Below are 15,480 nucleotides of genomic sequence, written 5' to 3' on the forward strand. Positions count from 1 at the left end.
GCGGGGAGCAGCCCACGTGCTGCAGGAAGGCATCCACTGCTCCGTCCTGCGGCAGCTTCCCTGTGTCACCGAGCATGCAGGAGGAGGAAGAGGAGGAAGAAGAGGAAGAGGAGCCAGGGAACGGCTGCAGCATTGAGGGCTGCCCCAAACGCAGCACTCCTCAAAGTTCCTCAGGAGGCCGCCGCCGCTCTGTAAAGGTTTGCATTAAATCTGTCACGTTAAGGAAAATAGTGGGAATTACTCAGCTCGGGGAAGAGATTAAAGGCGGACCCCTTCCGATCACTTCATAAAAGAAGGGCCCCATTAACACCTAGTGAAATATTAGCCATTAATCAGGCTCGGCGCAAAATAAAACCATCCACATTTATCATTATTGGATCCTTAATGAAGTGATAATGGGAAAGCTGGGGAGCTGTGATATTAATGCCTCCTAAGAGGCAAGAGCAGAGCCAAGGGCAGCAGCCAAGGTTTTTAATTTACTGCCAAAAGCTTGCACCGTTCATAGCACCGATACTTCTCCCAGCCACGAGCAGTGCTTGGCTGTGAGCAGCACACTGTGCAGAGCCTGCCCACCCCACCATGACCAGCTTGGGCTCTCCCACAGCCCTCTGCATGGGGATGAGGACACCTCTCCCAGAGGTGCAGCACGTACTGAGGTGGCTAAGCAGGGAGCTCTGCCTGCACGCACGGTGCTGAGGGGGAGAACATCGTGCCTGGCCACTCACTTTGCCCACCTGACAGAACAGACACCAAAGAAGAGAAGAAAGAAGAAAGACAAGGCTATCTTGCTCATCTGAAAAAGAAAAGACAAGGCAAACACAACACCCATTTGTCTCTGCCAATTCCCCCGGATCTCCAGTTTCCAAAACCTCCTGTTTGAGAAAGATGACGAAAGTGAAGTTATTTTGGAACAAATCAGTTCCTCTGAAGAAAACTGTAAATTTCTTGGGGAAAAAAAGGAAACTGCTCTGGACAATTTTATTTTTAATTTTTAGAGGGTGGTGAGGTGCTGGCTCTGCTGCCCAGAGCTATGTGTGCCCAGCACTGGGGTGTCCCAGGCCATGGAGGGGCCCTGGGCAGTCCCAAGCTGGGGGGCAGCCAGCCTATGGCAGGGATGGGGGCTGAGGTCCCTTCCATCCCAACCATGCTGTGGCTCAATGATTTCCCAGGAGAAGGCAGGGAATGGCTGGAGCTGGAGTCACTCTGGAATTCGCTTGATTAGAATTAAGACATGAAGCATTTGCAGCACTATGGGGCAAGGTTCAGCCCGTCCATCTGGGCCCCAGACCACATTTTGGCTTGCATGCCTGCAGGGCTGGCACACCAGGCACACAGTGAAAGGCAAATGCTCTGAAGCCCAATGGTGACCCTTGGAGAAAACACCCAACACAAAGCGCCTTCTCCAGTGCCATCACCCCCAACAAGCTTCAGGACGCTTGGCAGCTCTCCTCAACAGATCTCCAAGCTGCTTGCCAGCACAAGCAAGCTCAGGCATGCTGCAGAAGACCTTCAGCCCTGAAGCACAAAGGAGACGTGGGATTGTAGTTACCCCCAAGAGCTGGGGTTTGAAATCCCCTCGCGATGAGCTCGGGCTGTGGGCACAGGCTCAGGGTGGTACTGATACCAAGGGGAAGGGGCTGGCCACCTTGGCAGTCCTGCCAACGCTCCTACTTGTCAGATATCAGCTTAAACAACAAAGCAGGAGGTGCACAGCTTCCTCAGAAATCCACCCTCCAATCCTCTGAGCGGAGCTCACTGCTGCCCAGTGACACACTACTCACCGTGCTGGCAGGATGGAGAATTTGTGCCACGAGATTAGATCAGCCACAAGGAGCAGGCTAGTCTGTCTGGGAAGAGTCTGAGTCAAGCGTGTCCTATTAAATTAGGGCTGGATTTTCAAAGGAGCTCAGCTCCCACTTAGGCTCTGTGACAAATAGGCAGATTTTTCAAAGGAGTTGAACGTGTTGGGTCATACCGGCTGCTGAGCTGAAGTCCTTTGAATAGGTAGCCAGAGCCCAGCTAAAATTCAGCCCTGCATCCTGGGAAACCCAGCTCATCTCTGCTCTCCCATGTATTGCACGGCAGTCAGCAGCAAAACCGGCAGCACCACGGTGTTCTCAGAGGGTTGGGGAGCAGCTCCTTGTCAAAGCAAAGCTCTGGCAGCTTTGCCCTTTGATCAGCTCAGCAGCATGGGTCAGGAGAGCTGAGCATGAAGGCTTCCTTGCCTTTTGTTCTGCAGAATTAGCAGAGTTAATCAGAGTGACAGCGACTTCTGCCTCGGCACAGAAGAAAGGTCAGTGCTCAGGCTGGATGTGCGACTGTTTTCCGGCCAGTTGGAAAACAACACCATGAAAGCTCCTAACACACAGCCTGCCGGCACAGAGGCTCTCCCAGGATCAGAGGGGGTTCCCACACCACACTGGGAGCTCTCTCCAGCAGCTGCGCCACGGCCTCGCTTTCTCCATGCCTTTCACCCACAGCTGAAGCTGTCACAGCAGTAGTGGCTCTCTGCAGAAGTGCTAAATGCAACATCCACATCCACAGTGTGACTCCTTACCTTCTTCTAATCCCAATTACAAGAGCTTGACTGTTCCCGATGCTTTTACTGTGGATTTGGTTTTTCCTAATTAGTGGACTCTTTCTGTCAGAGATATTAGCACCCTTGACAGCAAGCCCTAATTTAAGTAGTTTCATCTGCATTGTTTATGGCCATATTTACCCCTGCTCCTAATTAAATGCATCCGAATATCTGCAGAGGGAGCTCTCATGATCTGTCCGTGGCTCTAATTAAAATAACCTGGATGTCCATGACGTTGGTGCCCGTCAAGCCAGTCACCAGGAGATGACGTCCACGCTGGAAGTGGCTGAAGAAGGCATAGGAGTCATTGTTGCTGAGAAAGGTCTCTGCATCGAGGCCTTCCTGCAGCGCCTCAGCCACCAGCTCTGGGCTGCAGAAAGCCCCAGCTGCATCTGTGGGCCCGTCTTGCCCGTCTGTTCCCCCACTCAGGAAGACGACATCACACCTGCCCAAGCTGCTGGCCTCAACGCCCCGTGCCCTGTGCAGCCCCAGCCCCACTCGCAGAGCCAGCTCTTGGTTTCTCCCTCCCTTCCCAGTTCCTTGAAGCTGAACCGTAGTTTCTCCTCCAGCCAGGATGCAGACCGGTTTCCGGGGCTCCATTCCTTGCAGGGCCTGCAGAAACTCAGCCATGTTCAAACCCGGGATGTCTAACTCTGCTGCCAGCCGCAGTAGGTTCTCCTTCACCTCAGAGCCCCGAGGCCCTTCCCCAAGGCTGGCCAAGCGCAGGCAGAGCAGGCAGATCAGCTGGCAGTACAGCACAGCAACACGGCCAACATCCCCACAGACCGCCGCACTGAGAACCAGGGTCGCATAGCCCAGGCTCTCTGCATGGCGCTTGGCCTCAGCCAAAGCCAACATGTTTGACCCAATGATGACGTTGCAAACGTGGGAGTAGTCTTCTGCAGCAGCAGGCTTAGTGGGAGAGCTGGAGAGAACTGCTTCCACGGAGCTGGGCAGGCTGTGCAGCAGGTTGTATTTGGCCAGGATCCGAAGGCAGTCTTGGACGCTGTGGGAGCTGGCGGCAGTGGGCCCGCTCGCTATGATATCCAGGGGGTCACCAATCACGTCGGAAAGGATGAGGCTCACCACCTGCCAAGAGCAATGCTGGTGGGTTACTGTGAGAAGCAGGGATGGCTGTGCACTGCTGTCCTGGCGTGTGCACTGCTTTGAGTTACACTTTGCTACCTTCATCTCAAAACAAGGGGAGATCTTGGGCCTTTTTTATTTTAAAGTACCCTGAGAGCCACCTTGCTCTTCTGTAACCCACTGAGTGTCCTTTGATGCTGGACTATCACAGTGAACAAAAACAGATGCCACTGCACCTGGGCCGATAACCTAGCATGGATTCAGCTGGCACACCAGTGAGAGAACAGCCTCTGGGTGAGCCAAGGTTCTGAAAGTGGAATGGGAGTGAGCAGAGCAATGACCAGTGCGATGGAAACTCCTGCTGGGTGAGGGCTGAGGTTTGCTGAGTGGTGCAATTGGATGGCCAGGTGTGAATTCCCCTCCTCCACCTCTCTCCCTGAGAGTTTGGGTCCTCAGTGAAGTCACAAACCCAAAACAATGCACAAACAGCACTTTGGTCAGTTGTTTAAACCACTGTTTAGGAGGCAGACTTCTGTGCAAGCAGAGGTTTCCTCTGGTTACCTGTGCAGGATATGCAAGGCGGGCCAGCCCTCCACCTTTCAGCAGAGACAGAATTTTCCGGACAGCATTCAGCTCCTGTATGGCAGCTCCTCGGGAAGCCAGCATCTTTGTGAGCTTCTCCTTCTCCTCCAGGAGAATGGGAGGGATGGGAGCAGGCAGCAGGGCTGATCCACCCCCTAGGATGCAGAAGAGATGGTAGACAGTGAGTACACATTACAGTGGGACAGGAATAAAGTTGGGCTGTCCAGTAGCTGAGCAGGAGCAGCCTTTCCCCTTCCCTAGCACTCTGTGGAGGGAAGGCAGAGCTGATCAAGGAAATGGCAAATGAAATTTCCTTCACCAACAGGCTTTAATCATGGCAGCCCAGCAATGCCTGCAGTCAGGTACACTTCACACAGACAGCATAAATCTCACTGGGTCAGGGTACCACAGAGAAGAGCCAGAAATTCCTATCCCCACGATATCAGGCTGCTGGTGTGTTCCCACACTCATTTTCAAGGGCTCCCTGGATGGATGAGCAGGACCACACACTTCAGGACTCACAGAGCACGAAACATTATGTAGATGGAGATGCTGCAGGTTTTGCTGGTTCCATTGATTCAACACAGAGCATAGAAAAAAACAGCTGTGGCTGCTCTAAGATAGGAAACCACCCCCCTAAACTGCACACACCTAGGTCTGGGAGGAAAAAAAAAGGGGACAGAATAACATAGAACAAAGCACACCCAGGGTGACAGTTCTATCAGTGGGAATCCTATCAGGGCAACTGACACAAGTGGGCATTGGAAACGTACAAAAGAAGGTAAGGAAAAGGATCAGAATGGTGAAGTGAAATGGGTGGAAAATACAGAATGGAAAGGAGAAAAATGCGAGTAGAGAGTGAACATGCACAAAAGTACAGCTGATAGCTACCGTCAAAAGGCAAAATCTGCTCAGAGGTTTGGGACAAATCAGCATCAATAAAACATGATGAGCAAGAAAAACAAATGCAAATGCCTAGGTTTCAGTCAATAGCCAGGATTCTAGCTGAGAGGCAGCAGCAGTTGGGGACTGGCTGCTGTGTGGGAGTGCACATGCACCAGGAGCCACAGGTAGGTCCTGGTGGGCTGAGGAGTCTCTTGGAGATGCCAGTAGCCAAAGGACAGGAGGACACCCGAGGGAATCCCTAGTGAGAACAGCTAGATGTCAGCTACTTGGGTGACTGCCTAACAGCTCTGTGCTCTCTGCACTACATCACGCTTCAGCAACCACAATGGATACAATGACAATTACCAAGCAGAGACCAAGTGGTTTCAGCAGAGCTGCTCCAAGCCCCTGCTTGCTTTTGTCCTGAATCACCCAGCCAAACTTGAGCCGTGGCAATGTTACTGCATCCCTCTGATGCACAATATCCACTTTCAAATACAGCCCCGGGCCTGAGGACATCCTGACCCAACGCTCAGGGCCTGGGGGTGTTCACCTGGATGTGGTCAGGGCTGACCCTCAAGGTGTGCAGCTGTGTCAGAGGCTTGGGCCTCATTTCCACTGGCCACAGTAAAAGTGAGGGGAAAAAGCAAAGCTCTAAGGAGGGTCAGTCCCAAATTAACAATTTCAGAGCTTGTGAGTCAACCAAGCCTCTCTTAAGTCTGCATCTTCAGATTTAAGGAGGGGATAGGAAAAAAGTGCCACCCTTGCCAAAAGGTAAGAGCAGCTGACAGCCTGTGTACCACCATCCCAGCCTGCATCCCCAGGATTTGGGGCAACCCTGTGCCTTCCCCTGCTGCATTCCTGAAAAAAATCCTATGAGAGAAGGGAGAGGAGAAATCACTGAAAGGGCCAGAACAGCACAGCAGTGCCCTGCTGCACAGCTGCATTTGGCCAAGTAGCTGGAGGGGCTGTAGCAGCAGGGGCACTCAGCACAGCCTATTCCCTGGCATCCCCACCTGAGATGAGCACAAGGAGCAGGTCATCCGCTGTCAGGCCCTCAGCCAGCTCCCGAATGGCACTTGCTCCCCTAAGAGCCTCCGGGTCAGGGAGGTTGTTCTTGGCACCTTCAATGACCTGGATTCTACTGTGTGGCTTCAGCAGCATCTCCCTGCACGGGAAAGGAAGGCAATCACATCACTGACACGAGTACCTTTGCAGGCAGCCAGGCTGTCACCCAGCAGAGAATCACTCCTGGTGCACCAGAGGGGAACGGAAAGTGGACACAGTGGGCACCAGAGCAATGGCAGCTGGAAAAGACCGAGGGTGTTCACAGAAACAACCCACACAGGACAAATCTGGCCGTTTACTCCCACCCAAACTGTGCACGTGTGGGCTCCCTTACTGCATTCCCGTTCGCTGCAGGCTCTCCTGGATGCCCAGTGGCACGTTGATGATCCCCCGCACAAGGTGGTCTCCCAGGATCTCTTCTGCCGCTGCCGCCATCCCCAACACAGCTTTGCCAAACCCCACCAAGTACAGGTCCCTCTTCAACGGGAAGGCACGGCTGCTCACCAGCAGCTGAGGGCACCCCTCTCCCTGGAGCTTCAGTGCCCTCTTCAGCATTGGGGCTGGCCGGACGGTGCCCACTGCGCTGCGGAAGAGGGACAGCGCGTGCTCACGGAGGGACATGCTGCCTAGGGTGGCCAGGCTGAGCCGCTCTGCTCTGCTTGGGGTGGGCTTGCACACACGTTGCCAACGCCGACGAGTCCTCAAGCAACCAACCTGCAAGTGAAAGAGACCGTTTTCATTAGCAAAAGAGACAGGGCTGTCACATGGAGAGCAATGAGACCAGATTATGCACCACGGAATTTTAGCTCCTGTTTTCTCTTCAGTAAGGTGCCGTATCAGCTGTGTTTTCCCACCACACCCCAGGCAGTAGGGAGGGAAGCACAGCATCACATTCGAACTACCTGTCAACTTTTGATTCCCCTGCAATCCCATCACCTCCTGCGGGGAAGCTGAGCCCTGCCAGCCAGCTTTTCCATCACTATGTTTGCCACTGGCAAGCCATCATTTCAATTTGCTCAGCTTTTGACACCCTTCCAAACCATGCAAGCTGCTCTCTGTCCTGGAGAGAACAGGGCGGCCGGGTGGAACAGCTTTTCGCTCCATGAACTCTCTTCCATGTGCCAGCCAAATGCTGAGCTCATTCTCTGGCTGTGTGGTGCCCCGTGCTCCCCTGCAGCATCAGGCTCAGACTTTGGAAAAGCAACAGCTTTGTTAGCTGCCTGCTCCCTCGCTGGCTGTGGAAAGACCAGGAATGAGTTTGCCCCATCAAAAAGCAAATTAACACCTGGCTTCATTCTCTTTTATATTTTAGTTCCTTCATTATCCATTAAAATAATATTTAGAGCCCAAATAGGACTTCAGATCCAGACAAAGTTCCCAGCTGGGTCTGTGAAAGCACATCTGAGCCACTGTCTACTATTAGAATTAAACGCAACAGATATGAGCAAGGACTGCAGAACCTCAGCTTCTCAAGGGCAAACACTCATCCAGACAGTGCAGAGGCAGCCCCTGCCAGCACACATTGTTGATGCCCTCCCAGCACTCCTTCCCTCCATTAGCTGGCACTGAGTTCATTGCTGGTTTCTCAGAACCAAGGACCCCTGTGATCTGCATCTCTCCAGCTCACGGCAATTATGGTGTAGGCAATTAAAGTAGGGTGCCAGGAGGCTGAGGCAGCCCTGGCAATATTCTTAATTGTAGAAACATTCAAATTACCTGCCAGTTAATTCTCTCTCTACTGAACGGATGTGTTTCAGTGCAAGGCCAGCTTCTGCCTCTTCTTCTGAGGGAACACACAAGTTCAGAGGTCTCTCTTTGTCCTAACACTCCCACAGCACTGCAATGTGTTAATCATTAAGCCAACTAGCTTTCCAACAGTTCCTCTGGGTCTAAATCTGCCTTATTTTCCTGCAAAGACAGGGGACAGACTGAAAGGCTCCGTGAAAATCTCCATACAAGCACATTCTCAGGCAATAGAACTTGGGCACACGCTGGAAATCATTGGAAAAAAAGGACTTGCAGACAAAACCAAGTGGTGGATCACAGGTTTGCTGGATAAAAAAAAAAAAGATTCAGTGCCTATGAGAAACAAATTTTAAAGGCAAAACGCAGGGCAGATAAGTTGCCTATTTAAACTCCCTTTAGATACTGCTTCCTTTAGGACTGTCTTTTCAACCCTGAGAAGAGGTGAGTAAGAGTGTTCCTGACCACTTCATTAACAAGTTCCAAAACCTCGTGGCAGCTGGGGCTGTAAGCAGTTTAAAAACCACAGAGCCTCAGCCTTCCTACAGCGAGGACCTGAGTAACTGTGCCAATAGCAGAGAAGTGAGACATGCACCTCTTAGGAACTGAGACTGAATATACAAATGTACATAACAAACAATTGCTCAGCACTCACCAACCAATGCCCAGCCAGCCCCCCTCAGTGAGAAGAAGAGCCAGATGAACTCTCACCCCTTCAAAACTCTCCTTCCATACAATGTCGTGTAGTACAGAATATCTCTTTGGCCAGTTTAAGGCAGCTGCCCTATTTCTGTCTCCTCCCAACTCTTCAGTGAGGAAATGGAATGGCCTCAGCCCTGCACAACACTGTTTAGCAATAATTACAAACGCTGTTATGCTACCAACATTGTTCTTCACCTAGAACCAAAACACATTGTATCAGACACTCTGAAGTGAACAACCCTGTCCCAGCTGAAACTAAGATGGCAAGTTTAAGAAAATGAAGCCCCAAAGCTTTTAATAGGCTCTGCCTTGATGTTTCTGTGCATGGCTGACCCTGAAGTCCAGGGGAGCTGAGCAAAATCAGACCTGCAGCCACAGAGCCTGTCACACGCGGCCTCCCAGCGGCTCCGCTCAGCTCCAGCTGCAGACATGACACAGCAGGCACGAGCCATCTCAAAGCAATCCTCTCCTCTCCTGGTGAAGCTGCAAAAATAAATGCCAGCTTAATTCATCTTGCACTTGTGTACATACTGCTAATGCTTGCTCAGTTCTTGAAAGCATTTCACTACAATAGCAGGCATGTAATCTGTTTTCTGCACTCTGAACTCGGACTGTAATTTAACCACCAAGACCCGATCCAAAGTCTGGTGAAGTCAGCACGTGTGCATCTTTCCTCTGCTTCAGAAGGCCTTAAGGCATGCTATCTGCACAGAAACCCTTACACTGACCTCAGTGCACAGGTATACATGCAGAGCAAGCCCGGTGCAAATCTCCCTGCATCCAGAGGCTACTCAGCTGTACAACACAACAGAGAGCTGCATTTGGCACAGACCCATCAGCTTTGGAGGTCTCCATGCTGTAACTCCGCTCTCTGACAGCTCTGATTAGACACACAGGCTCACTGGAGGCTCCCCTTGGAATGGGCGTGCTGCTAATGATGTCACAAATCCATGTTAATGTAATTTATTTATACATCTCAAGCACTGGATACTAAATGTCAACAAGGAACAGCTATAAATCAGTGCTAAGAAATTCGCTGTAGATATTAAAAAGCACACTCAAAAAGAACCCCATACTCATTTCACGAGGGCTTTAAAAACAAGATCAAGAAAATTGAACACCCCACAGTGAGGGAGGGGCAGCATAGGAAGGAAACACAACCAAATAGTAGCTCTCAGACTACCTCTGTAGATGAAGGGTATAGAAACGATGCGACTTGCAGCAAGCTGCTGTATCTTGCATGTGGGGAAATAGCATCCTCACACTTCTGCATTCTCCTTTTCTCCCTGCTGTCTGGGAGGAATCCAGGCTGGGAGAAGGGACTTGAAGTGACTCCCATTGCTTCACACACTGATCTTCGTTTCTCAGGGAAGTCACAGAGGGGCGAACAAGGCCTCCTCTCTGAGCATCCAAGGTCACACACTGTAAGCATGAGGTGGAGGTTTTTCACCTTCCCTTTGTCCCTGCCTGGGACAACTGGCAGTTGGGGAATATTCTTTTAGAAAGTTTCCAGGGGTTCACACTCATCTTAGGAGGAAAAAGATGCTGAGAAGCGCCTGTTACAAAGAGAGCTGTAAGGGGCTTAGATTAATCCCCTTTAAATGAAAACTTCCTCAGCTTCCATTGGTGAATAACGTTCACCATTTGCATACTTGTTTGCATGCATTACCATTGTAATTTCTTTCTTCACAGAGCTCCTCCTAAGCTCACTAGAAACCTCCACTAACTACAAAAAGCAGCAAAACGCCAGCGCTTCATTTTTACCTTCTCTGGGAAAAAGGGAGGGAGAGAAGCTGGACTGTGATAAAACACAGGCAAAACAGTCGTTTGCATTACCTTTCATTAACTTTTTAATTAAAGCAATTCTGCAGGCAAGGAGCCAATGTCAGAAGGAGACAGAAACAATCCAGCACAGGGGCAGACAGGTGGCAAGCTGCCAGGTAAATTGGATGGTGGCAAGAGACCAAAAGCATAGACACAGGGGGGAATAGTCTGAGCCAGAAGCTCAGAGTCACGCTGGGGAGGGAAAGAGTGCACAAACGAGCTGCCTGTGCCTGTGCAGAGAGAAAACGGAGCCAATGCCTTGCTCCATAGCAGGTATTTGAAAGGTGGAAAAATATTGAAAAATATTCCCCTTTAGGGCCTAGTCTCCCACCAGTGAGCAAAGCAGACTTGTTCTGGGTGCTGCAGTTAGAGGTTTGTTTGAGGGTTTGCATCACAGGCTTGTGGTTTTCTTAAAGTTGGGGCAACTGGGTTGCTGCAGGTTGATTCAACCACACAGCCCCAGTGTTTCAGATGCTGCAAGGCCTGAGGATGCTCTGGGATGTCAAATTTAATTGAGATCTTTGGGGTTCTAAGGCAGTTTATTTCTAATGTCATCAGGACCTCTATGGTTTGCTCTCAGTGTGGCAGTGCTTGGTGGCTGGCCCATGGCATACAGAGCTACAGGACTCCAGAATCCCCGAGGGATCAAACCCCAATCCTCTGGAGAATAACTTTGAGTTCAAGCCATAAAAGAGAGATTACATCTTTGTTACAGCAGTAAACTACCAGATACAGCAAGTTGTAAGCATCTCTTGCTATTCCTTTCGCTTGCTGCACAGCGTTCCTCTGGTCTCCTGGTAGGTAAATTACCATTAGACTCACCTAGGCTTACGGCTTCCATTTTTCACGTGGGAGCTTACCTATGAAGTACAGCACAGCGGAGATTTTACTGCGTTCAACTCCCCTGTTCCCACTTACTGACACATCTCTTCTATCATTTGATAGATCAAATTTAATCTGCCTGCTGAGCCCTGCTCAGGCTCAGACTTGACGTTCCAGATGGTCCCAAAAGCATCACCAGAAAACGTTCAAGGAGATGCACTGAGCCCAGGAAGAAAACAAAGCGGTGAAGTTTTGTTCCAAGTGACTACTTGGGGAGGATTAGATGGGGGATTTTTCAAGACTAATCTCTTTAAATGAAAATTTCAGAATTTGATTAATTTTTTAGTCTGCGCATGGATTTGCATACAATTACCGCGCCACCTCAGTCATATTTTGTAGAAGAGAAAATATCTGCAGCTAGGATGGACCAGCTGGTCACTGCCCTGCTACAAGGAGCCCAGCACACAAATGGATGTGCAGGAAACAAGGTGAGGGCTCCTTCTGCCCCTGCTCACCACAGTGCTCCTGCTGCACCTGCTGGGAGAGAGGATGGTGGTGCACAGAAGTAGCGTGAGGAGACACAGAGCTGCACACAAGGTTTGCTGGGCAGGGAGGGGGAAAGTAGGAATGAGTCTGAGTACCTTTGTTTCAAGAACACGCTGAGCTCTGGGAAACCCAGGAGTCCTAATTTCTAATAGAAGGCTTTCCAAATGGTTCTTAGAAAAGAAATATGTTGCTCTCATGACTGATTTACTCACTAGGAAAATGTCAACAGGGTCTCTCTGCCTTTGATGAGGAACGTAGCCTGAGGCCGAACACAGAGAAGATAAGTGTTCAGTTCAGCATTTTATATATATAGATCAGTATCATTAGTAAAAAAAATTAACTGTATTTGACATATGCATCTTACTAGTTTTTCTAGGTCACACTCCCTTCACTCCTTATATACCTTTTGGAAATGATTTTCCCTTGCATTGGGGATTGTAGGGCAGAAAAATTTTTCACTAAGAATCCTTCTGTAGCTAAATGCAGAACAGTACTACCCTGAAGCCAAGTCCATGCCAAGTCTACTTCCTTTCATGCTGTAATTTCTCAAACTCCCTGTTCTGAGTCAACTCACAAAGTGGAGAGTCATTTAGAATATGAGGAAGGATCATAGTATTCTAGAGGAGATGAAAAGCCGCCAGCCTTGAGGACTCAAATAACAGAAAGGACTCGAAATTCAGTACTGCAAAATACAAAGGCATGCTCTTTGGAATTGAGAGCAAAAAACAATTTGAGCTCCCTAGCTGAAAATAACACAAAGAGAAAAAGCAAGGAATATTAATCAGCCACAGGATGACAATTACACCTGCCCTCTAGGCTGAGATGATAGGCTATGGGGAAAGCAGCAGACGTGATCTACCTTGACTTCAGTGACACTGCTCTCATTAGCAAGCTGAAGAAGTTCTGGCTGGCTAAACGTACTGTTGTGCTGGCTGCAAGACGGCTCAATCACTGGGCTCAAAGTGTAGACATCAGTGGCTCTGGGTCCAGATGACAGCTGGGAATGAACAAGGAAGTCCTGGTTTCAATCGGGTTTTATTTCACCCCACAGCTTCCCTACTGATCTGAGGACACTGATTATTTAGTAATTTTAATTAACTCTATATTTCACTAACACTAACCTGGGGGAAGTGCCAAAGTACTGAACGGTAGAGCCACCTTCCAGAGGCACTGCAATAAACTCAGCAAGCGTGAGGTTTTGCTGCAGGGACAAGATTCACGTGCACCATGGCAGGCTGAGAACCAACTGGTACAACCAACTTAGAAGCAACCTGATCGTAGCTCCATCTAATTGAAGGGAGGTTATGAAGGCAACAGATAGGAGATCTTGGTATAAAATTTGCAACCTGAGACGCTCACATCAGACATGAGCAAAAAGTTCCTATAGGGAGGATAGCACAGCAGTGGATCAGGCCAGCCAGAGAAGCTATGGGCTCCATGCTAGGAGGAGAGGACACCAGAGGTCCCTTCCTACTTACGCTTCTGAGGTCAAATGTTGTAAAAGCAGGGATTCCAGAGCATCACATTTAGCTTCAAGAGCCCACAAAGAGATGCTGAACTGTAGGATTTAGGTGCCCCACACAAGCCTTCAGACACAGCTGTCACTCACACAGAATCATCCCTCCAAACAGAGTCCAGGGAATATTTATTCACCTGAGTAATGCTCTTTCCAGAAACATTTCTTGGAAATTCACATCCACCCATCCAAGCTAATGCAAGCATGGGTCTGTTTGTATTGTGCAAGTTACAGTGGTGCCTAATATAGAAACACATAGGTAGAATGACTGCATTTGATCAATATTACTCAAGCAGCAATTAAACCTTTTTTCTATTAACTAGTTTTGCAGGGACATCATCTACAATTCCTACCTAAAGTGACACTTTCCAGGGAGATCCAATTATCCTGCCAGATAAATTTCAGCCTGGTATAAACTGACAAACTAAGTTCCAACGATTGAGAAGAAAGGCAAAAGAAAGAATAAAAAGGGGAGTGACAAAATATCAAATCAACAACCCACAGTGTTATAAAACTCTCAAACCTGGCTAAGTATTGTAGGTGTTTTGAAGTAAATTGTCTTATGGTGGTATTGGTGAGTCATCTTCCAGGCCCAGATCCAGGCTTTGATGCAATTTACAGTGTGCAAGAGGCACGCTGTTCTGACCTCCTCTAAAGTCTTTTATTATGTGAAAATCGATGGTAGGTTCTGAACTGACCTGCAGTGGAGCAGCTGAACCTGAGACCCTTTGAAGCAATGAAAGTGCCTTCTGTGGAGGCTCCTGGGGCGCAGGCGTTAAAATCCGGAATCCATTTCAGAACAAAACTTGGTGAATCATTCTGACATTGCAATAGGAAGAGGTGAATCAGGCTAGGTGCCAAAACCTGCAAGGGTGCGCAGTAGTAAACAAGCAGTAGAAGACATCTCAAAAAAGACTTTTGTTTAACTGACTAAGTGCTATCTGCAGATAAAATAATTACGTGTTTAAATGACGTGCAAACATCCCCGCAAAGTTCCTAGCCTTACCGCTGATTGACCACAAGAGGGCAATATTAATCTGAAGCAAACTTCTGGAGCCGATGCAGGGAAAATGCAATTAACATTCACGCAGGCAACTTTGGCTTTTGCTATTTATTGTTTTCTTTGTTGCTTTTAAGTTTTCTGGAGACCAAAACAACAAAATATTTCCATTACTCTTCTAAAATTAACACACGAGGGTGCTGGAAATCATCACAGTAGTGGGAGATTCTCACTTCAAGGTTTGAGACGCACAGACACACGAACACAGAACTTGGTAGCAATATTTGTGACAGGTAAAAAGACAGTCCAGTGGTGTCTGTACCACAGCACCTACCTGAAGAGCCAGGATGTCTTTGTTGAAGGTTCTTTACGTGTTGTCAGTGCTGTAAGACCACAGTGCCATAGCCCTTGTATCGGTGTGGTACCGTTTGAAGGCTGCATGCAGAATTAAAAGCACTGAGATAGAAGAAAAAAACGTAACAATATGACATAAAACGGCATTTAAAAGCCGGAATTCTGTCAGCGTGTCTTTCAAACGAGGTGGGTCTGTAGCAGGGACAAGAACAAGGGCAGCATCGATAAACTCTGTGCCAACCCCTCCAGCACCCACCCCAGAGGGACACACTCCAGCCCCACCAGCAGGCCGCAACCCCAACCCGTTTCCTCACTGACTTAGCCCTGCTTTTCCCACCAGCCCCGCGCTATAAGCTTCGCTTCACGTTTTTTTGGAGGGCTGGGGGCGCAGCAATAACAGCCCCAAAGAAGAAATACAAGCTCAGCACGAGCCACTACGCACTGCAGCGCAGCCGCCTCAGACCCGCCCACCGCCGCCTTCAAAATGGCGGCCGAACCGGACCGCCTCGCGTCCTCCCTATTCCCATGAGGCTTTGTGCGCGCGGCGTCCCAGCATACCCCGCGCGCCGCCCCGCCCCGCCTATAGCGGCGCCCCAAGATGGCGGACACAATGAGGAGGAGCCGCCGCGCCGCCGCCTGAGCGGGCCCGGCCCCGCCGCTCCCCGCATTGCCCCTCCCGCGCTTAGCCAGCCGCCTCTCTCCGTCCTCCGCTGATCCTCACTGAGTCGCCAGGCCCCTCTTTGCTTTGCCTCGCCTCGCTTTCCCGTGCCCCGG

The 15,480-nt window shown here is 49.8% G+C and overlaps 1 protein-coding gene across 6 annotated transcripts; it reads right to left on the reverse strand.

Moving 5' to 3' along the window:
* Window positions 1-363: 363 nt before the first annotated feature.
* Window positions 364-15,208, reverse strand: GLYCTK (glycerate kinase). Of its 6 annotated transcripts, none has more exons than XM_042880507.1 (6): window positions 15,149-15,208; window positions 14,687-14,808; window positions 6,534-6,913; window positions 6,148-6,299; window positions 4,226-4,401; window positions 364-3,667 (listed from the first exon to the last, which is right to left on the reverse strand). In XM_042880507.1, the coding sequence occupies exons 3-6, from the start codon at window positions 6,818-6,820 to the stop codon at window positions 2,765-2,767; spliced, it is 1,518 nt and encodes a 505-aa protein (XP_042736441.1). In that variant the 5' UTR covers window positions 6,821-6,913; window positions 14,687-14,808; window positions 15,149-15,208; the 3' UTR covers window positions 364-2,764. The 6 variants fall into 6 exon arrangements, with proteins under 6 accessions (XP_042736441.1, XP_042736442.1, XP_042736446.1 ...); XM_042880508.1 differs by lacking the exons at window positions 14,687-14,808; window positions 15,149-15,208 and adding exons at window positions 12,696-12,833; window positions 14,051-14,143; XM_042880512.1 differs by lacking the exons at window positions 14,687-14,808; window positions 15,149-15,208 and adding exons at window positions 7,916-7,982; window positions 14,051-14,068.
* Window positions 15,209-15,480: the final 272 nt, after the last annotated feature.

The sequence above is a fragment of the Lagopus leucura genome, unplaced genomic scaffold (assembly GCF_019238085.1).
Source record: "Lagopus leucura isolate 7727_CA_CO unplaced genomic scaffold, USGS_WTPT01 Super-Scaffold_100026, whole genome shotgun sequence".
NCBI lineage: Eukaryota > Metazoa > Chordata > Aves > Galliformes > Phasianidae > Lagopus > Lagopus leucura.

What these genes read in the sequence shown, in the direction of transcription:
- GLYCTK (XM_042880507.1), bottom strand. Translation starts at nt 6,820, where the DNA reads ATGTCCCTCCGTGAGCACGCGCTGTCCCTCTTCCGCAGCGCAGTGGGC. An exon ending in GCTCCTTGTGCTCATCTCAG is followed by an intron (nt 4,402 to 6,147) that starts GTGGGGATGCCA and finishes TCTGCATCCTAG; the next exon opens with GGGGTGGATCAGCCCTGCTG. An exon ending in GCCTTGCATATCCTGCACAG is followed by an intron (nt 3,668 to 4,225) that starts GTAACCAGAGGA and finishes TGCTCTTGGCAG; the next exon opens with GTGGTGAGCCTCATCCTTTC.